Source organism: Microcaecilia unicolor, chromosome 1 (assembly GCF_901765095.1).
Source record: "Microcaecilia unicolor chromosome 1, aMicUni1.1, whole genome shotgun sequence".
Classification (NCBI taxonomy): domain Eukaryota; kingdom Metazoa; phylum Chordata; class Amphibia; order Gymnophiona; family Siphonopidae; genus Microcaecilia; species Microcaecilia unicolor.
In genome coordinates, this window is record NC_044031.1 from 732,281,651 (window position 1) to 732,304,327 (window position 22,677).

At 45.8% G+C, this 22,677-nt stretch overlaps 1 protein-coding gene across 1 annotated transcript in view; it reads right to left on the reverse strand.

Moving 5' to 3' along the window:
• The window catches only part of LOC115462214 (serine incorporator 4-like), a 75,290-nt gene extending 66,190 nt beyond the window's left edge, over positions 1–9,100 (reverse strand). The window contains exons 1-4 of the mRNA XM_030192228.1: positions 8,951–9,100; positions 5,422–5,589; positions 3,997–4,175; positions 1,832–1,911 (exon numbers count right to left, since the gene is read on the reverse strand). Coding sequence (XP_030048088.1) covers positions 1,832–1,911; positions 3,997–4,175; positions 5,422–5,589; positions 8,951–9,100 — 577 coding nt within the window. The remainder of the gene's footprint in view (positions 1–1,831; positions 1,912–3,996; positions 4,176–5,421; positions 5,590–8,950) is intronic.
• Between the last annotated feature and the right edge of the window lie 13,577 nt (positions 9,101–22,677).

Below are 22,677 nucleotides of genomic sequence, written 5' to 3' on the forward strand. Positions count from 1 at the left end.
TTGTATGCAGAGTCTGGCATCGGGGGTTCAGTTTAATTTTTGTCTAAATAGAAAGTTTATGATTACTTATCCTATAGTGGATTTGGGTGTATCTGTGTTTGAAAAAGACATGGCTTTCAGTTGGCATTGACTGTGCAGGATCTACGATCTGTACTATTCTGTCTGGTTTCGTTTTACAATAGGTGAATTGATGTTCTAGTGCTCACTGTAGTGTTTAAGATGCTTTCCTTTTCCTTGTGTAACTCGTAGAAATGACTGCTTATGGTATGGTAAAATTGCTCTATAGGTCGTGAGTGTTTTGTATTCTCGGTATGCCTAGTACTGGATTGGGGGGGGGGGGGGGTGTTAAACAATGACCGGCCCCGGGTGTCAACTACCCTAGCTACGCCACTGCTGCCGACGTCTCCCTTCCCTTGCACTCGTTGGTTCCCTCAGTGTCCCGCCTTCTTCTGACGTCAGAAGAAGGCGGACACTGAGGGAACCAATAGCGCAAAGGGAAGGGAGACGTCGGCAGCGCTCCGCTTTCACTGACGCTGCTGCGACCGGAAGTAAAAGATTTAAAGGCCCCAGGGTGCGGAGGGAAGGGCAGAGAGGCATGGATGGGAGGGCAGGGCCCAGGGAGAGGACAAATTGCTGGAAGGGAAGGGGAGGGGAGAGAGGATTGCTGGCTATGGATGGAGGAGGGAAGGGCAGAGAGGGACAAGGATGGACATGGGGGCCCAGGGAGAGGACAAATTGCTGGAAATGGAGGGGAGGGGAGAGAGGAGGATTGCTGGGTATGGATGGAGGAGGGAAGGGCAGAGAGGGACAAGAATGGACATGGATGGGAGGGCAGGACCCAGGGAGAGAGGAGAAATTGCTGGAAATGGATATAGAGCAAGAAATGAAGAAGAAAGGAGAAAAGTAAAAAAATAAATGGAAAGGAAGCCCTGGAAATGGAGTTAAGAGGACATATAGCAGCAGAATCAGATACTGGACCAGCATGATTGAAAAAAGAAAGTCACCAGACAACAAAGGTAGAAAAAAATTATTTTATTTTCATTTTAGCGTTTGGAATATGTCCACTTTGAGAATTTACATCTGCTATCTTAGCAAAACACAATGTATAGCAATTTGTTTCTAAGAATATTGCTGACAATTCCTTTCAGTATGGCAAGTGGTGAGCGATCATTTTCATGGGGGGGGGGGGGGGGGCGCCAACTGATAGTCTGCAGGGGGGCGCCAGAGACCCTAGGCACGGCCCTGCTGTCAGAGGATAGAACACATTCTGCTGTCATGGATGTGGGTACGGCATTTGAGGCTGGCATACAGGCTTGGAAAAAAAGTTTTTAAAGTGGGGTTTTTTTTGGTGGGAGGGGGTTGGTGACCACTGGGGGAGACAGGGCAGGTGATCCCCAATTCTGGTCAGTTGGGGCACTTTTTGGGGACTTGTTCATGAAAAAAAAGGATCCAAAAAAAGTGACCCAAAATCGCGGTAAAAACACCTTTTTTTTCGATTATCAGCTAAAGACGCCCATCTCTCCTCGGCCGATAACCAAGCCCCAGTCCCGCCTTTGCCACACCTCCGACACGCCCCCGTCAACTTTATTCGTTCCTGCGACGGAGTGCAGTTGAAGACGCCCAAAATCGGCTTTCGATTATACCGATTTGGGCACCCGCGAGAGAAAGACGTCTATCTCCCGATTTAGGTCGGAATATGGGCGTTTTTCTCTATCGATTATAAGGTGGATAGGCTCTCTCTCTCTCTCTCTCTCTCTCTCTGGCTGTACATCTATTCTTGTATTTATTTAGTCTCTTTTATTTTCTGCTTATTATTATTATTTTTTTTTACCTTTGATGAAGTTATCACCAGGGATGAAGAATGCTGCAGTACACATTCCAGCCAGAATGAGGAATTTCAGGAGCCAGAACCTAGGACAAGTAAACAAGTCAGTAAAGAAAAAGTTTGGGCCCAGGAGCATAACAGGTAGTGTCTCATTTAAACTAAGGAGCATAAGTCTGAAAGTAAAAAGCAAATACCTGTATGTTCCAGGCCTAGACGAGAAGGGGCACATGTTCAATGGAACTTCACAACTTTGTAAAATATTTTCTAGTTCAATCCACATGCCAGCTCTTCCACCCTACCCACTCCCCCTCAGGTAGCTGGGGCTGAGAGAGATGCTGTTCACAGTCCATAGGATGATAGGAATACGATAGAAATCATGGTCATTGCTGAAGGGTGACACCTAGTGGTCGGAGCTAGTGCCCATGATGACAGGATTCTGGAGCAAGCCCTGATGCATGGTTCCTGGCCCAGGACTTTGGCTCTGATAACTGGACTACAGTTTAAAGGAGGTATAACTAGGGAGGGGGAGGGGGAGAGGAAGAATATCCATAGGTAGTTGCAAATGAAAGCCCTTGTTCCAACTGAGCAGACAATATAAAGGAGCAGGAGGAAACAGCCAGGTCGAAAATGTTTTCAGTGGGGTCTGACTGGCATTTGTACACTCATACTTTTCTGCCCAGAACCCAGCTTACCCAGGTACATATGTCTGAATATCATCCTTTGGCAATTCTACAGCTGAAAACCTCCATTTAGACACCCACAAGAATGTTCAATAGGATCCTATTCTATAATGACACCTGGGCTCCCAGTTTCCATTATAGAATCCTAGCCTAACCCAGTATCGGCACACCTAACATTTACGAGCCCGCGGTTACAGCAGCCATAGAGCTGACAGAAGTGCAGGTACATAATGTGGCAGAGATGGGCAGAACTTACAGTATTCTGTACAGTAAGTTACGCATGTAACTTGGAGCCCTGTTCATATTCCACTCATGTACATACCCTCCTTGTATTCACTGCTATGTAAGTTAGGTGCGCTGCTGCAGAACAGCACGTAGACACCCATCTGGCACTTTGGAGGTACGTGTAAGTATTCCGTACACTTACTCATGCTGCTGCTGGTATGTGTAAGTATTCAGTACACCTGCTCATGCTGCTGCTAGTACATGTAGTATTCAGTACACTTACTCATGCTGTTGCTACTACATGTAAGTATTCCATACACTTATGCTGCTGCTGGTACATGTAAGTATTCAGTACACTTACTCATGCTGCTGCTAGTACATGTAGTATTCAATACACTTACTCATGCTGCTGCTGGTACGTGTAAGTATTCAGTACACTTACTCATGCTGCTGCTAGTACATATAAGTATTCAGTACACTTACTCATGCTGCTGCTAATACGTGCAAGTATTCGTTATACTTACTCATGCTGCTGCTGGTATGTGTAAGTATTCAGTACACTTACTCATGCTGTTGCTACTACATGTAAGTATTCCATACACTTATGCTGCTGCTGGTACATGTAAGTATTCAGTACACTTACTCATGCTGCTGCTAGTACTCTAGACATTTACATACACAAGAGGCATCTATGGATTACAGAATTTTCCTTCACGTGTACACTTACATAGTGTTGAATGATAGCATGCTACAACGTGCATGTATTTCCTGAATTTAAGAACACAGGCCTCGGAAAGGCCTCTTTTCTATGTAGCCAACAGCCCACATATTCTAAAAAGAGGCCTGTGCTCTCTGGAGCTAAATGTATTTATTTACTTGGGGCCCTGTTTACTAAGCAGCACTAAGGGCACATTAGCATTTTTAGCGCTCGCTAATGATTATCACGTGCTAAATACTAAGTTGCCCATAAGAACATATAGGAGACTCTAGCGTTTAGTGCGCGCCAAGAACGGTAGCGTGGCTTAGTAAACAGGGCCATTGGACACACCTTTTTCAGAAGTCCTTGTCCCTGGAGGGCTCACAGTCTAATTTTATATCTGACTTGCCCAACATGTGAAACCCAGTGCTCTAATCACTAGGCTTCTCCTTCACTCCAAACGTTCACCACAAGAAATAAGCACTTAACTGGAACTGGCTGTTATAGGAAGGTTAACTCTGTTCTTACTAGTGTAAAATTGAGAATATGCCTTTCCATGGGGTTCTTACCCGTTATGGAGCCCAGCTCGGAAGTCCTGAGTAGATTTCACATTCACGAGGAAGACAGCTTGAAGGAAGAAGAAGCAGGCCGTTCCAAAACAAACTCTGTACACAGCCGAATACCCCACCAGCACATCGCATTCTGGCCCACCAGGCAGGTGTGCACACAGGGAAGAATACAAAGGCACCTGCGTTTTGGAACAGCACAGATATAAAAATGTAAGTGCTAGAGCAGGGGTGGGCAACCTGCCGCCTGCCATTGAATTCTATATGGCCTGCAAGATCATGGGAAGTATACATAGAAAAAGGCTCACGCAAACATCATTAACCACTGTATTGGTGATTTTAAATACTGTATTTTGTAAATATTTTCAGAATAGTGGCAGAGATCTCATTAAACTTCCAAAGTAATGACAAAATTATACGTTAACAGATCATTTTGGTAATAATTTATGTTCATTTACTCATCAGATTGAGTTTTGTTGGCAGTGAATTATACAGCAAATTTGTTAATTTTCTGTCTGCAGCCCACGAGGGATAGTACTGACTTTCATGCAGCCCCCTCCCCCCCCCCCCCCCCCCCATCTATAAAGGTTGCTATCCCTGTGCCAGAGGGAGTCTGCTGTCCAGTCGAAAGATCAATCGAATTCTCTTTTCATCTTTGTTCTCTGATCCTACCATGATAAATTCATATAAATGTCTCGTCTATCTGGTATGCATTGTTAGAGTATAAAGGAACCCCTGGACAGAAAGAACATGGGAAGTGAAGCAATGGTAGATACAGTGAGGTCCCCAGTAGGGATTTAGACCAGGGCTGCTGTTAGGGGATGGGAAACAAGGCAATTGACTGAGCTCCCATGCCACAGGGAACCTCAAACCTGCCTCATGCTAAAAAAATTAAGAAAAAATGAAAAATTGATTTTGGTAGGAGGGGGTCTAGTCAATGAGTACACGAGGACACCAATGGGCAATACCCTAATATTGGGTTGTACGAAGTTGCACAGAAGCCCGGGTGATTTTATGAGACCTTTTTCTCCCCCTCAGATCAAATCTACACATTGTTGTGAACTTCTATCATAGTTGTCAAGCAATTGCTTATTGGCGCTAGATCAGTATCGTGTTATATATATTGAAGGTTTTCATGCTGAAAGAGGCATAGGCTGCAGGGGGGATATTGGAGCCCCCTCTCCAGTTTCTGTCCTGGGGCCCTGAATGTCTAACACCAGTCCTGATTTATACTGCAGAGCTAGAGTAATGATGGAAGTCCTGGATGAGCTCAGAAGAGGGAGTTCTCCTCTTGCTCCTGGTTGATTCAGCTTTTTCCTCCTTAATGTTTCGATGGTGATTGGAGTAACTCCACTCTTCAGAGACAGGTAACTATCATCCCCTTTCTAGGACAGTCCCTTTCACTTCTGTTTTCTTGATGCCACTCACATGTTCCTTAACAACTTCTTCCACAGATCGGGATAGCATAAGACAGCAGACTGTGGAGGCCAAGATGTGGAAAAGAGTGTACAAGAGTCGTGTTGCTATGGAGACTCGGATATCAGGACAGATGAAGCCGCAGAAAGAATAGGGTGCTGGACCACAGCAGCAGCACATCTAAGAGGAAGAAGAAGGGGAATTCTTTTTTTTTTTTTAAAGAGAAAACTGAAAGTTAAATGAGAAACTCAGAGCAACTAAGGCTTTATGGAGGCAATTCCATAACTGGGCACCCCCATTTATTTATTGCTTCTTGACTGGGATATATTAACCACCTTTATGAAGAAATTCGCCCTAGGCAGGTAAGTGTACATGTGTGCAAAGAAGTGGCAGCAAAGCGACGCGCAAGTGTCATAGCATGTAAATTCAAGGGGCAGAGCATGGGTGAGACATAGGTATGTTTCCCACTTACATGCATGTGTTCCTGGCACCTGCATTTATGCCAGGTCTACGGCTGGTATAACTGTGGCATGTACTAACTCAGCAAAAAATGAATGAATAATGTGCACCAATTATATATATATATATATATATATCAAACATATAAACGGCGAGTGACCGTACTCACTCGCAAATGCGCAGTAGAGACCTTCTCTGCCCCGTCCCCACGTCAATACGTGATGACGGGGGGGCGGAACACAGAGGGTCTGTACTGCGCATTGCTGAGGGAGGGACACCACCGTCTAACGCTCCCCCCACCCGAGTCGCCACCGCCACCCACCTTCTACCCGGTCGGGCCCTCGCTCCACTATTGAAACAGCGAGGGTCCGGGAACGCAGCACTGAGCTCTGCTGAGCTGCCGACATCGCCCTTCCTTCTTCTTCTTCTCTGCCTCTGTCCCGCCCTCGACAACGTTACGTCACACGAGGGCAGGACAGGCAGAGAAGAAGGAAGGCCGACGTCGGCAGCTCAGCAGAGCTCAGTGCTGCGTTCCCGGACCCTCGCTGTTTCAATAGCGGAGCGAGGGCCCGGCCGGGTGGAAGGTGGGTGGTGACGGCTCGGTGGGGGGGGCGCGAACTTGGAGGGGGAGGGGCAGCGGCGAACTCGGCGGTGGGGGCGGGCCTTTCAACCCCCCCTTCCTATAATAGCCCGTTTTTACGGGCTCAAAGTCTAGTATATATATAAAACTCCTAAAAATTCCCAAAGTGGAGGAAATTATGTTATGATAACAGCATAACAATAATAAAATGCCCAAATATAAACATAAATACAGTCAATGAGGTGAACCTGGAAATGGGAAATTGAAACCTAGTAATAGGACTAACACGAAACAGTGTGAGAAATATAAACATCTAACAGGGAACAATCATATAACAGAAATATGATAAATGTCAGTATAATACAACAATACCATGACAGAAAGCATAAATATAATACAATGTCAGTATAATACCAATGAAACACCTAATAAGCACAAATTAGAACTTTCAAATAACATAGATATGATGCTAATGCTATTCCTACAATACAATGAAACATCTTACTAGGTAGCCAAGGGGCCAAGTGCAGATCATATAGATGGTGACAAGATGGGTTTAGGAACCACCCATCCTCTAGAATTGGGCACCCAGGTTCCAGTTTAGAATACTCTCTTATCTATCTATATGCTCCATCTTTGCTTACAATGCTGACTATTAAAATGTTTTATTGTGTATTGTGTTGGCATTGTAGTGTAGCATACTATACCATGCCTTGTATTGATGTTTGAATGTTTTTGCTGCTGTAATTGTCTATTGCTTATGTTTGACTTCTTCTTGCTGTACACCGCCTTGAGTGAATTCCTTCAAAAAGGTGGTAAGTAAATCCTAATAAATAAATAAATACATATTATAAGCTGGCATCAGCACCCTACAAAACCATGGGGCATTCATTCAATCATCCACATTAGTTATTCACTAAGAGCCCTGTTTACTAAGCTGTGCTAGAGGTGTGCTAGCGTTTTTAGTGCACGCTAAACATTAGCACTCGCTAACCGTGTAGATTCCCATAATATTCTTATGGGCGTCTACACAGTTAGCGCATGCTAATTTTTAGCATGAGTTAAAAACGCTAGTGCACCTTAGTAAACAGGGCTTTAATTCAGCAAAAAATGAAGGAATAATGTACACCAACAATATAATACTCATAAAAATTCCAAAAGTGGAGGAAAAGATGGTGCCCATGGAAGGGAAGGGGAGAGAAGAGAGACAGGAGGAGATGGTACCCAGGGAATGGAAGAGATCTGAAAAGGAATAAGAAAAATGGATGAAAGTTGAATGTGAAAGATGGATATAGGGCAGGATGAGAGGCGAAAAAAAAAAGAAATAGTGAATAGACAGGACGCCCTGGAAGCAGAGTTCAGAGCACAGAACTGTGCTGGGAGCATAGGGAAACAGAACCAGAGACAGGGAACAAGATGATTGGAAAGATAAAATCACCAGACACAAGAGTATAGTAAATGATTTTATTTTTAGTTTAGTAATTGAAATATGTCAGTTTTGAGAATTTATATCTGCTATCTATATATCACACTGTATAGGAGGAAATGTGAAAGAGACACTTTATGCAATTAATCATGCAAATAAGAAGTTTAGTCGATGTACAGCCCCAGTTATTTCCAGTACCTGCCAGTGGAGAGTTTGAGTGGCTGTCACTGAGGTGACTCAAAATATTATTATGTACTATGTATCGTTAAATAATTTCTGGTTTTTAAAAGAGAGAGAATGTAATCAGATGTATTATTTCTAACTAAAACCTGGATAATAAGTATGTTCTCAATGAAATGAATTGACTATACGCCGTATTTGGTCTTGAGGGAGCCAACCAGATGATCAATGTGGAATAATGAACTAGATGAGTAATATCTGGGGATAATCAGGTTAATACCATGTTTTCTTTTTTTCTGTTTACTGTTTAATTGATCTCCTTGTCTTATTTCACTCTCCCTATTTTTCTTCACTTTGTGGTCTAAGAAAGAGAAAGATTGTATATAATCCATATATCTAGTTGGGATTGTTTTCTTCTTATCTTGTATTAATGTGCAATCATCTCTGTATTACTGTTTGCAAGTGACCCTTGTAAAATGAAAAATTATAAATAAATGATTTAAAAGAAAAATTTTATTATGTACATTGTACTTCACTTCTGAAGTATAATTGTGCATTCCTGCTGTTGTATGTTTTATAGATGAATAAAAATAATGTTTAAAAACTATGTTGGGTGATGTATCTAAATTCCATTTTATTATACATTGCTCTGTTTCTGTTATGAAAAGTTTGTGAAATCATGGTCGTAGATGGGATTGTGGTAGTGTGAGTACATGTGCATGTGGCAGGTTTTTGCCCCTTTAGAATTGTCAATCCTAGTCATATCACATGGAGGGGGGAACCATCTATTCACGTCCCCACCCCCACCCCCACCCCACCCCCTGAAACAAGTGAGTCACCAGCCATCTATGAGCAAGCCTGCATTCTCCTACGTATTCCAAGAGGTGTGTTCTTACCTGGTAAGAGACAGTGTTAATGAAGTCCACCCACAGTTTATTACCCCTCCGGGCCTTACCGATAGACTTCTCCAGGAGCATAAACCAGATAAATAAGTGATTAACCAGAACTCCTACTCCCACTTGAGTATCGAAATCCTGGGTCACCATGGGAGCTCATTCACATCACAGCCTTTGCGCTGCCATCCAGGTCTGGCAAGATTTTGAGTCTGCCTCAGGTTTTACAGCTGGAATATTTCACAACTGTTCGAATTTCTTCTTAATATAATGGGTTTATAATGAGAAAAAAAGAGACAGAATGTCACAGTGAAAAGTTAGTGGTGATATCTGTGCACTCTCGGTAAGCCTTCCAGCCATCGAATGAAAAATGCAGGGAGGTGACATCATCAAAGCCTGGATTATAAAGTACGAACACTTTGAAACTGTTCATGTGTTTTGATGCACTAGATTAGAAGATTGAGCTGGTTTGTTTCTGCCTTCTCATTCTCAGAAACACTATGCTCTTCGCTTTCCTTAGCAGGAGAATGATTAGTCTCAGTTCCCCTTGCTGATTCCAATCAGTAAAATGCCATCTTTTGCTTTAAATCCCTCATCATACCATCATGGCCGAGCCATTAAATACCACCACTGAGTTCTTGCTTCTCAGTCACTGGATGGATTGGTTCAGATTGTCCTTTCATTTCCCACTTTCGGTGCTGGTATGAAGCAACTGAGATGATGACCACAAGAGCTCCTGAGCATCCAAATTTCAAACTGTATACCTCACTAGCAGCTTATCAGACGTTTAACATATCTCTGTATCCATACAGAAGTGTTTTGGAATGGCCAAGGCATGTACTGCAGGCTGAGAAGCCTGTGTCAATGCTCTTTAAAGCCTGGAGATTAGCATCAAATTGATCATGGGCTCAGTCTGTAACCTCACTCATGCCATCTGCTTCTGTAGTGGGGGGGGGGGGGGGGGAGGGACATGAAGGCAGAGTGTGCTAGAAGGGATTCCAAACAGCCAATTAGCAGCATAAACTAGTCTCCCTAAAGATGTACTCTCTGTACAGGCTCACAGGTCACATGCTGTAAAAGGGGAAAATAACGCCACGCGTTTTCCACGACTCACTACCAGGTGGCTGGATGAATGTGTCAGCAGACAAGACTGTGTGTTCTTCTTTCCTCAAATAATATGGGTCTATGAATATTTATGAATCGTGAAATCATGATTCCACAAACTTTTTTGTGCAAATTAGTTTAGATGTTTGTGGATATTGAAATTTCATATTAGCACTTTTTTTTATCAAAATATTGGTTGGGCCATGGCCCCAGTGGTCCACCTCATTCCTCTGTCTATGCCTCTGCTTCTCTCACTGATTCTCCTTGTGACCTTAGGTACAATTTGGCAAAATTAAATTGCACAAAGATAAAAGTTATGAAATACAAATAAAAAAATATAAGAGATAAGATGGCTGCCCAGGGGTGGGGGTGGGGTAAGCCTATTTAAAAGGCTCTAATATTTACAATACAGTCTTGATTATCTGACGTAAACGGGACCGACCTATTGTCAGATAAGTAAAAAGTTGGTTAATACAGAAAACACTGCATAAACTCCTCAAAACAATGCATAAACAAAGGCACAGAGTCCCCGATTTTCAAAAAATGTTCTAAAACAAAGACTTTTCATAGAAATAAATGTGATGACATCACCAGGAAATCTGTTAGATATGCCGGATGGTCAGATTAGCGAAGGTCAAATAATCAAGGCTGTACTGTACATGGTGTTATCTGTGTAAATATTTAAAATACTAGCATATATGCACGTATGTTGAGCACATACATGTGTATACGGTAGCACGCCACCTAAGCACTATTCTGCAAATATCCGCTTACTTTGTAAAGGAGACGTACACAGGGGCAGAGCACGTGCCAGGTCGATATTCAAAATGATTTAACTGGCCAGAAACGGCCACTGACTGGTTAAGCTGCTGTTCAAGGCTATCTCATAATTTTCAGCCGCACTTAAGAGTCCTTTTACTAAGGTGCGCTGAAAATGGCGTACGGTAGTGTAGGTGTGTGTTTTGGGTGCGCGTAGATCCATTTTTCAGCACACCTGCAAAAAAAAGCCTTTTTAAAACTTTTGCCGAAAATGGACCTGCGGGAAAAATAAAAACTGTCGTGCATCCATTTTGGGTCTGAGACCTTACCGCCAGCCATTGACTTAGTGGTAAGGTCTCACACGTTAACCAGGCGGTAATGACCTACGCGCATCAAATGCTACTTGGCGCTGCGTCCGAAAATAAAAATTATTTTTCGGACATGCATATTGGACACACAATGAAATTACCGCAAGAGCCACGGAGTAGCCGGGCCGTAACTCCAAATTGGCTCGTGCTGGGTGCCTGTAGACACTTATGCGGCTTAGTTAAAGGGCCCCTTAACCAGTTATCGCCACTGAGAATTAGCGGTTAGCACCTAAATGAAAACCAGCTATTTTGGAGGCTTTCTGGGGGTGGTGAGCAGTTGGCTGGTTACATGCTGATATTCAGCCAGGGTAACTGCATAAGTGGGACCGCATAAAAGTCAGTCTTATCTTTGGGCCCTGTTTACAAAGCCACGCTGTAGGTGTGCTAACTTTTTAGCGCTCGCTAAATCTAGAGAGACCCTTACATTCCTATGGGTGTCACTAGCATTAGCGAGCGCTAATTTTTAGCGTGCACTAAAACGTTAGCATGCCTACGCTGTGGCTTAGTAAACAGGGCCCCCTGTATGGTAATTCTTAACTGGATGTGGGCCCTGTTTACTAAGCCGCGCTGTAGGCGTGCAAACTTTTTAGTGTGTGCTAAAAATTAGCACGCACTAACGCTAGAGACACCCATATGAATATAATGGGTGTCTCTATCGTTAGCGCATGCTCATTTTTAGCACGCGTCTACAGCACAGCTTAGTAAATAGGGCCCTATGTGTTAGCTGGCTCCGCAAAAATCGGATATTCAGTGCCAAAACCCTGACATGGCCTGTCCTTGAATATCTGGGAATAGCACTGGCAGTGGTCAGCAAAACGCTAACCGCCGCCAGCTGAATATTGATCCCATAATTTACAGAATACTAGCTAGGGGCTCATTTTCAAAGCACTTAGCCTTACAAAGTTCCATAGGTTACTATGGAACTTTGTAAGGCTAAGTGCTTTGAAAATACGCCTCTTATAAATTACATGGGTAGCTGCCATGTTTGGGTGCTCACACTTACACCAGCTCTATGGTTGACATATGTGTGAATGCCTAAACGTTAGGCGCATCAAAACCAGGTCATGCTAGTACAGTCTTGTCCTCATAGCAACGGACATTGGGAGCAGCAGATACCAAAAAATGAAATAAAATTTAAAATGACTGAAAAGAATGACATTAAAAAAACAATAAAACACAGAAACATAGACAAAAAATGTATAAATACATACTGTGCACACATACAGTAGAGGTTGAGAACTGAAGGGCCCAGGTTCAGATTCCACAGCCACTTCTTGTAGCCCTAGGCAAGCCACTTAACCCTCCCTCTATTGTCTTGGGATGGCACGGACAACCTCACTCCACCTTTAGAGCCTGATATGCAAATCATCATACTCATGGCAGCCCCCATAAGTAATTCACAGCTTGTACATATGCACAGTAGAGATATCACTTAAAGCAGCTTTTGTCTGATAAAGTGCCAACATGGTTTTGATTTTAGCAACCAGGGTTGGTCTTATTTCAAGTTAGATTTGCTGCAATGGGTTATAGATGACCTCCAGCACAAGAAAGTAAGGATGAACAAATAGCCTTCCAGAAAAAGACTCAAAGGACACACTTGGAAGTAGATATTCCTTTGATTATGATTATTATTATTATTTGGAAGTAGATATTCCTTTGATGAAAAAGGTGATGGAAGGAATAGTTGCAGCAGAAACTATGGACTACCTTTCACCAGGGCCGCTGAGAGACTGGGCCCGGGGCCCCACTCCTGCCCCCCACGCTCCCCCCCCTCCACCTGCCCCCCTCCGTCTGCCACCGGGCCGGGCCCCCTGCATTGAAGTGCTGCAGGCAGCAGGGCAGCAGATCGTCTCCCTTCGGCCCTCCTTCCCTCCTTGTGTCCTGCCCTCGCGGAAGCTACATCAGACGAGGATGGGACACAGGGAGGGAAGGAGGCCTGAAGGGAGACGATCTGCTGCCCTGCTGCCTGCAGTGCTTTCACACAAAGGTGAGAGGCGCTGTGATTTCAATGCAGGGGGCCCGGCCCGGTGGCAGACGGTCGATGACGACGGAGGGCGGGTGGGACTGCGGCGCTGGGCTCCCCTTGGAGGCCCGGGCCCAGGGAATTTTGCCCCCCCCTGTCCCCCCCTCTCGGCAGCTATGGCTTTCACATTTCTCCCTACTACACAAATTGCAATCAGGTTTCAGACCATGCTATGGCACCGAGACTGTCCTTACTACCCTAGTATCAAATCTCAGAAAAGAAATTAGCATAGGGTCTAAGATCGTAATAATGCAGTTCGATATGTCTAGCACATTTGATGTAGTAGATCATAATATCCTACTAAACATACTAGACAACTTTGATATATGTGGCATAGTGCACAAATGGTTTCAAGGTTTCCTGAAATCAAGACCTTACAAAGTGAAGGTCATGGTATAGGAGGTAGTATCCTTTTATGGATTAAAAACGGGTTAAAAGATAGAAAACAGAAAACAGGGTTAAATGGTCAGTATTCTCAATGGAGAAGGGTAGATAGTGGGGTTCCTCAGGGGTCTGTGCTGGGACTGTCGCTTTTTAACATATTTATAAATGATCTAGAGATGGAAGTAACTAGTGAGGTAATTACATTTGCTGATGACACAAAGTTATTCAAAGTTGTTAAATCACAAGAGGATTGTGAAACGTTACAAGAGGACCTTACGAGACTGGGCATCTAAATGGCAGATGATGTTAAATGTGAGCAAGTGCAAAGTGATGCATGTGGGAAAGAGGAACCTGAATTATAGCTACGTAATTGAAGGTTCCATGTCAGGAGTCACCTGCCAGGAAAGGGATCTAGGCGTCGTCAATGATGACACATTGAAACCCTCTGCTCAGTGTGTGGTGGTAGCTAAGAAAGCAAATAGAATGTTAGGTATTATTAGGAAAGGAATGGAAAAGAAAAATGAGGACGTTATAATGCCCTTGTATCGTTCCATGTTGCAACCGCACCTCGAATATTGTGTGCAATTCTGGTCGCCGCATCCTAAAAAAGATATAGAGGGGCATTATCGAAAGGGACGCCCAAGTATTGTTGAGGACGTCCTCACAAAATGTCCCGATGGAGGGGTGGGGAAACCCGTATTATTGAAACAAGATTGACGTCCATCTTCCGTTTCGATAATATGGTCGGGGACGCCCAAATCTTGAAATTTAGGTCGTCCTTAGAGATGGTTGTCCCTAGACTTGGTCGTTTCTGATTTTTGGCGATAATGGAAACCAAGGACACCCATCTCAGAAATGACCAAATGCAATCCCTTTGGTCGTGGGAGGAGCCAGCATTTGTGGTGCACTGGTCCCCCTGACATGCCAGGACACCAACTGGGCACCCTAGGGGGCACTGCAGTGGACTTCGTAAAATGCTCCCAGAAACATAGCTCCTTACCTTGTCTGCTGAGCCCCCCAAAACCCACTACCCACAACTGTATACCACTACCATAGCCCTTACGAGTGAAGGGGGGCAAGATACTTGAAGACGCCGTTCACAGCCGTTGCCTTGATTTTCTCTCCTCTCATGCCATCCTCAATCTGCTTCAATCCGGCTTTTGCCCCCTACACTCGACAGAAACGGCACTATCTAAAGTCTGCAATGACCTGTTCCTTGCCAAATCCAAAGGTCACTACTCCATCTTCATCCTCCTCGACCTATCCGCCGCTTTTGACACTGTCAATCACAATTTACTTCTTGCCGCACTGTCCTCATTTGGGTTCCAGGGTTCTGTCCTCTCCTGGTTCTCCTCTTATCTCTCCCACCATACCTTCAGAGTACATTCTCATGGTTCTTCCTCCACCCCCATCCCGCTCTCTGTTGGAGATCCTCAAGGATCTGTCCTCGGACCCCTTCTTTTTTCAATCTACACCATCTCCCTGGGCTCCCTGATCTCATCTCATGGTTTCCAATATCATCTTTATGCCGACGACACCCAGCTTTATCTCTCCACACCAGACATCACTGCGGAAACCCAGGCCAAAGTATCGGCCTGCTTATCTGACATTGCTGCCTGGATGTCCAACCGCCACCTGAAACTGAACATGGCCAAGACAGAGCTTATTGTCTTCCCACCCAAACCCACTTCTCCTCTCCCTCCACTCTCTATCTCAGTTGATAACACCCTCATCCTCCCCGTCTCATCTGCCCGCAACCTCGGAGTCATCTTCGACTCCTCCCTCTCCTTCTCTGCGCATATCCAGCAGATAACCAAGACCTGTCGCTTCTTCCTCTATAACATTAGCAAAATTCGCCCTTTCCTCTCTGAGCACACCACCCGAACTCTCATCCACTCTCTCATTTCCTCTCGCCTTGACTACTGCAACCTACTCCTCACTGGCATCTCTAACGTTTAGTGCACCTACAATTTTAGCGCGCGCTAAAAACGTGAGCACGCCTTAGTAAAAGGGGGCCAAGATCTTTCAGGTCTCTTCAGAAACTAAAAAGGATCAGACCCTATTTCTCATCAGAAACATTCAGACTATTGGTACAATCATTAACGTTATCCGAATTCGATTATTGTCATATATGCTGGCAGTAAGGAGTAACTGTTGAAAAAAACTCCAACAGCTCAAAACACTGCAGCCAGGTTCATATACAACGTTTCTCGTTTTGAAAGTGCCTCACTTTATTAATCAAATTACACTGGCTTCCCATCAAAGCGAGAATTGCCTTCAAATTATATACCTCTATCTTTCAAATCCTAAATGGCACAGCTCCAGACTATATGGTACCATTAATAAACTTACCTGAAAGAAACGCTAAATATGAGGCAAGAAACTATCTCAGACGATACCTCCCAAATTGCAAAAAAGTGACCTACAAAACTGTCCACTCTGCAGACTTTACTTACCTAGGAACCAAATGGTGGAACACCTTACCACCCAAAGTAAGAAATATACAGGAATATACTAGACTCTGCGAAATCCTCAAATTGTTCCTATTCAAACAAACCCTCACAAAGAACAACCATATCTCAAACAACTAATTATTACCTGAATTGGTTAGTACTCTATTTACCATTAACTTTCTCTTTGCTTCATGTACAATTTCTAATTCTTAATACATTTTCTAAATGTTAAACATCCATAGCTATCCCAGTACGTTTATGATATTGTATTGTAAAATTAGATTCTTACCACAAGTTACTTTCTTATGCATTATTATTTGTTATGTATACTCAGGGCTTTTTTTGTGCCGGTATGCACCGGTACGGCGTACTGGCACCTTTTTTTCCCCCAGCAAGTCCTGCATCCTTCCTCTCACTCCCCTTCTTACTTCCTTACTTTTTTTAAGGACTCGGCAGCGTGAATGGTGCAGTGATTGAGAGAGGCTGGCAGCCAGGGGCGTAGCTACGGGTGGGCCTGGATGGGCCCAGGCCCACCCAGTTTCGTCTCAGGCCCATCCTCACCTTCTCCCACCCCCGCCGTAGCGCTGCCTCCTCTCCTGCACTTCGCGGTGTCTGTCTCCCACCCTCACGGCAGCGCTTTCAATTTGCTATCAGCGCTGCCTGCCTGACAGCTGACAGACGCGATGCCCTCCTGCTCCGGGGCCTTCCCTCTGCCGCGTTGATTCAACTTCCTGTTTACGCAGGGTGGATTGCATGCGGCAGAGGGAAGGTCCCGGAGCAGGACGTCGTCGCACCGCGTCTGTCAGCTGTCAGGCAGGCAGCGCCGATAGAGCGCTGCCGCGGCAGTGGGAGACGGAGACCATGAAGTGCAGGAGACGAGTCAGCGCCACGGTGGGAGAAGGTGAGTGGAGGCAGCGTCGATAACTTTAAAGGTGCTGTGCGCTGCGTGCGTGTGTGGGGGGGGGGGGGGTTGGGGTTGTAGTGCCCACCCATCCAACCCGCTGGCCCACCCAAAAATTGTCTTCTGGCTATGCCACTGCTGGCAGCATCGGAGCTTCCTTCAGCGAGTCCCGCCTATGCGGAAACAGGAAGTTGAAACAAAGTAGGTGGAACTTGCAGAGGGAAGCTCCGACACTGGCAGCCTTTCTGTATCGCTTCACTGGCTGGCAGGTAGTGAAGGAGGATGGGCTGGGGGAAGAAGAATCGCTGGACATGGATGAGAGGGGAGGGCAGGGGAGAGAGGGAATCATTGGACATGGATGGGAGGGGAGGGCAGGGGAGAGAGGAGAATCGCTGGACATCGATGGGAGGGGAGGGCAGGGAAGAGAGAATTGCTGAACATGGATGGGAGGAGAGGGCAGGGAAGACAGGAGACATGCTGGACATGGATGGGATGGGAGGGGAGGGCAGGGAAGAGAGAATTGCTGGACATGGATGAGAGGGGAGGAGAGGGCAGGGGTGAGAGGAGACATGCTGGACATGGATGGGAGGGGAGGGAAGGGGGGACAGAATTGCTGGACATGGGTGAGAGGGGAGGACAGGGAAGAGAGGAGAATCGCTGGACATGGATGGGAGGGCAGGAAAAGAGAACTGCTGGACATGGATGGGAGGAGAGGGCAGGGAAGAGAGAATTGCTGGACATGGATGAGAGGGGAGGACAAGGGAGAGAAAAGAATTGCTGGACATGGATGGCAGGGGAGGACAGGGGGCAGAGGAGAATCACTGGACAAGGATGGGAGGGGAGAGCAGAGGAGAGAGGAGAATCGCTGGACATGGATGAGAGGGGAAGCAGGGAAGAGAGAACTGCTGGACATGGATAGGAGGGGAGGGCAGGGGAGAGAGGAGAATCGCTGGACATGGATGGGAGGAGAAGGCAGGGAAAAGAGGAGTATTGCTGGACATGGATAGGAGGGGAGGGCAGGGAGAGAGGAGACATGCTGGACATGGATGGGAGGGGAGGACAGGGAAGAGAGAATTGCTGGACATGGATGGGAGGGGAGGGCAGGGGAGAGAGGAGAATCGTTGGACATGGATGGGAGGGAGGGAAGGGGAGAGAGGAGAATTGCTGGACAAGGATGGCAGGAGAGGACAGGGGGCAGAGGAGAATCGCTGGACATGGATGGGAGGGGAGGGCAGGGGAGAGAGGAGAATCACTGGACATGGATGGCAGGGGAGGACAGGGGTAGAGGAGACTCGCTGAACATGGATGGGTGGGGAGGTCAGAGAAGAGAGATTTGCTGGACATGGATGGAAGGTGAGGGCAGGAGAGAGAGGAGAATCATTGGACATGGATGAGAGGGGAGGGAAGGGGAGAGAGGAGAATCGCTGGACATGGATGACAGGGGAGGACATGGGACAGAGGAGAATCGCTGGACATGGGAGGGGAGGGGAGAGAGGAGGCATGCTGGACATGGATGGAGGGGAGGGAAGGCAGGAAGGAGATGGATATGGAGGGGAGGAGAGGGCAGGGGAGAGGAGAAATGCTGGAAATGGATGAAGAGGAGAGCAGGAGACAGAAGAGAATTGCTGGGCATGGATGGATGGAGGGGTTGGTGGGGAGAGAGGAGAAATGCTGGACTTGAATGGAGGGGAGGAGAGAGGAGAAGTGCTAGACATGGATGGAGGGGAGGAAAGAAAAAAGAAGAAGATGCACATGGATGGAGATGAGGGAAAGGGGAGAAAAACTGCACATGGATGGAGAAAATTTCCGGAAAGCACTAAAAACAGAACTGTTCAGAAGTGCATACCCCACCACCTCAACATAAAAAACCTGCACATCTGCAACACAACTTAAACAAAGATTGTGACGGACATACAGTGGGGGAAATAAGTATTTGATCCCTTGCTGATTTTGTAAGTTTGCCCACTGACAAAGACATGAGCAGCCCATAATTGAAGGGTAGGTTATTGGTAACAGTGAGAGATAGCACATCACAAATTAAATCCGGAAAATCACATTGTGGAAAGTATATGAATTTATTTGCATTCTGCAGAGGGAAATAAGTATTTAATCCCTCTGGCAAACAAGACCTAATACTTGGTGGCAAAACCCTTGTTGGCAAGCACAGCGGTCAGACGTCTTCTGTAGTTGATGATGAGGTTTGCACACATGTCAGGAGGAATTTTGGTCCACTCCTCTTTGCAGATCATCTCTAAATCATTAAGAGTTCTGGGCTGTCGCTTGGCAACTCGCAGCTTCAGCTCCCTCCATAAGTTTTCAATGGGATTAAGGTCTGGTGACTGGCTAGGCCATTCCATGACCCTAATGTGCTTCTTCCTGAGCCACTCCTTTGTTGCCTTGGCTGTATGTTTTGGGTCATTGTCGTGCTGGAAGACCCAGCCACGACCCATTTTTAAGGCCCTGGCGGAGGGAAGGAGGTTGTCACTCAGAATTGTACGGTACATGGCCCCATCCATTCTCCCATTGATGCGGTGAAGTAGTCCTGTGCCCTTAGCAGAGAAACACCCCCAAAACATAACATTTCCACCTCCATGCTTGACAGTGGGGACGGTGTTCTTTGGGTCATAGGCAGCATTTCTCTTCCTCCAAACACGGCGAGTTGAGTTCATGCCAAAGAGCTCAATTTTTGTCTCATCTGACCACAGCACCTTCTCCCAATCACTCTCGGCATCATCCAGGTGTTCACTGGCAAACTTCAGATGGGCCGTCACATGTGCCTTCCGGAGCAGGGGGACCTTGCGGGCACTGCAGGATTGCAATCCGTTATGTTGTAATGTGTTACCAATGGTTTTCGTGGTGACAGTGGTCTCAGCTGCCTTGAGATCATTGACAAGTTCCCCCCTTGTAGTTGTAGGCTGATTTCTAACCTTCCTCATGATCAAGGATACCCCACGAGGTGAGATTTTGCATGGAGCCCCAGATCTTTGTCGATTGACAGTCATTTTGTACTTCTTCCATTTTCTTACTATGGCACCAACAGTTGTCTCCTTCTCGCCCAGCGTCTTACTGATGGTTTTGTAGCCCATTCCAGCCTTGTGCAGGTGTATGATCTTGTCCCTGACATCCTTAGACAGCTCCTTGCTCTTGGCCATTTTGTAGAGGTTAGAGTCTGACTGATTCACTGAGTCTGTGGACAGGTGTCTTTCATACAGGTGACCATTGCCGACAGCTGTCTGTCATGCAGGTAACGAGTTGATTTGGAGCATCTACCTGGTCTGTAGGGGCCAGATCTCTTACTGGTTGGTGGGGGATCAAATACTTATTTCCCTCTGCAGAATGCAAATAAATTCATATACTTTCCACAATGTGATTTTCCGGATTTAATTTGTGATGTGCTATCTCTCACTGTTACCAATAACCTACCCTTCAATTATGGGCTGCTCATGTCTTTGTCAGTGGGCAAACTTACAAAATCAGCAAGGGATCAAATACTTATTTCCCCCACTGTATCCTAACTTTTCCTTTCCCCCTCTAAGTTCTCCCTAATTGTCTTTCCCATACATGTATCTCACTGTACCATAATATTACCTTGATATTAATCGCAACTTGTATTTGTTCATACTGAAATCGGTTAACGCTGATTACGGTACCATGTAAGCCACATTGAGCCTGCAAAGAGGTGGGAAAATGTGGGAAACAAATGCAATAAATAAATATAATATGTTCAATGATGTCTGTTTATATGCGTCATGGCTGGTATAAGGGGTGTGTCTAATGTGGGTGCGGCTACCATAGGAGTGGAGCCATATGAGAAGACCCCACCCATTAATGAGTACCGACACCTTTTTTTCTACAAAAAAAGCACTGTGTATACTATACTGTTTTTTGTAAGCCACACTGAACTCAAACTTGTTTGGGATAATGTGGGATATAAATGTCACAAATAAATAAATAAAGGATCAACTTTATTGATGGCAGCAGTTATAGGATACTACATGCAAATATACTTGAGTTTGACACAGATCCATGTTTCGGCACCTAAGCATCTGTGTCAGAAGTTGTTCGATCTTTTAAAAATCCTGCTGTGTCACTGTGTATTGTAAAAAGCATGGATAAATTAGCTTCAGTTGTATCAACAGAGTATATCAGCAACTATACCCTCAGCACATCCAGAAGATTGAGCAGATATTGTGTATATAGAAAAGTCCAATTGCCAACTTTTATATTTTGAGAGTGGTACTGTAGGGGCAAAGGAGCCAACTTTTCAAAATTATTGGGGGTGCTAAGCCCAATGGAAATAACCCCTCCCTGGACACATACAAGGAATTTTCTCAATATTGGGGGTGCTCAAGCACCCACAGAGTCGGCTCCAAGACTGTATACCAGGGGCGTAGCTACGGGTGGGCCTGGGTGGGCCCAGGCCCACCCAATTTCAGTCCAGGCCCGCCCAGCGCCAGCCCCAGCACCCATTGCCGGCCACTGCTGCTTTTCCTGTTGAGCAGCAGGGCCGGCGCTACAAAAAGAAGAAGCGCTAACGGCGCTAAGGACGAGAAATGTTTAAAAAAAAAAAAAAGCGCGGCACCGGCAGGCACTGTCTCGGCAGCCTTGAGGCATTGGCTGCTGAGGCATTGGCTGCTGGCTCGCAGCCAATGCCTCAGCATCCAATGCCTCAAGGCTGCCGAGACAGTGCCTGCCGGTGCCGCGCTTTTTTTTTTTTTTTAAACATTTCTCGTCCTTAGCGCCGTTAGCGCTTCTTCTTTTTTGTAGCGCCGGCCCTGCTGCTCAACAGGAAAAGCAGCAGTGGCCGGCAATGGGGGCTGGCGCTGGCATGCAGGGCGGGCCTCGTCGAATAAAAGAGGGAAAACATGGAAGGATGGGGAGAAAAAGAGGGAAAACAGATGGAAGGATGGGGAGAAAGAGGGAAAACATGGAAGGATGGGGAGAAAAGAGGGAAAACAGATGGAAGGATGGCAGAGAATGAGGGAAAACATGGAAGGATGGGGAGAATGAGGGAAAACATGGACGGATGGGGAGAAAGAGGGAAAACAGATGGAAGGATGGCAGAGAATGAGGGAAAACATGGAAGGATGGGGAGAAAGAGGGAAAACATGGAAGGATGGGGAGAAAAAGAGGGAAAACAGATGGAAGGATGGGGAGAAAGAGGGAAAACATGGAAGGATGGGGAGAAAAGAGGGAAAACAGATGGAAGGATGGCAGAGAATGAGGGAAAACATGGAAGGATGGGGAGAATGAGGAAAACATGGACGGATGGGGAGAAAGAGGGAAAACAGATGGAAGGATGGCAGAGAATGAGGGAAAACATGGAAGGATGGGGAGAAAGAGGGAAAACATGGAAGGATGGGGGAGAAAAGAGGGAAAACAGATGGAAGGATGGCAGAGAATGAGGGAAAACATGGAAGGATGGGGAGAAAGAGGGAAACATGGAAGGATGGGGAGAATGAGGGAAAACATGGACGGATGGGGAGAAAGAGGGAAAACAGATGGAAGGATGGCAGAGAATGAGGGAAAACATGGAAGGATGGGAGAAAGAGGGAAAACATGGAAGGATGGGGAGAAAAGAGGGAAAACAGATGGAGGATGGCAGAGAATGAGGGAAAACATGGAAGGATGGGGAGAAAGAGGGAAAACATGGAAGGATGGGAGAAAAGATAGAAAACAATGGAAGGATGGGAGAGAAAGAGGGAAAACGGATGGATGGGGAGAGAGACTCTGGATGG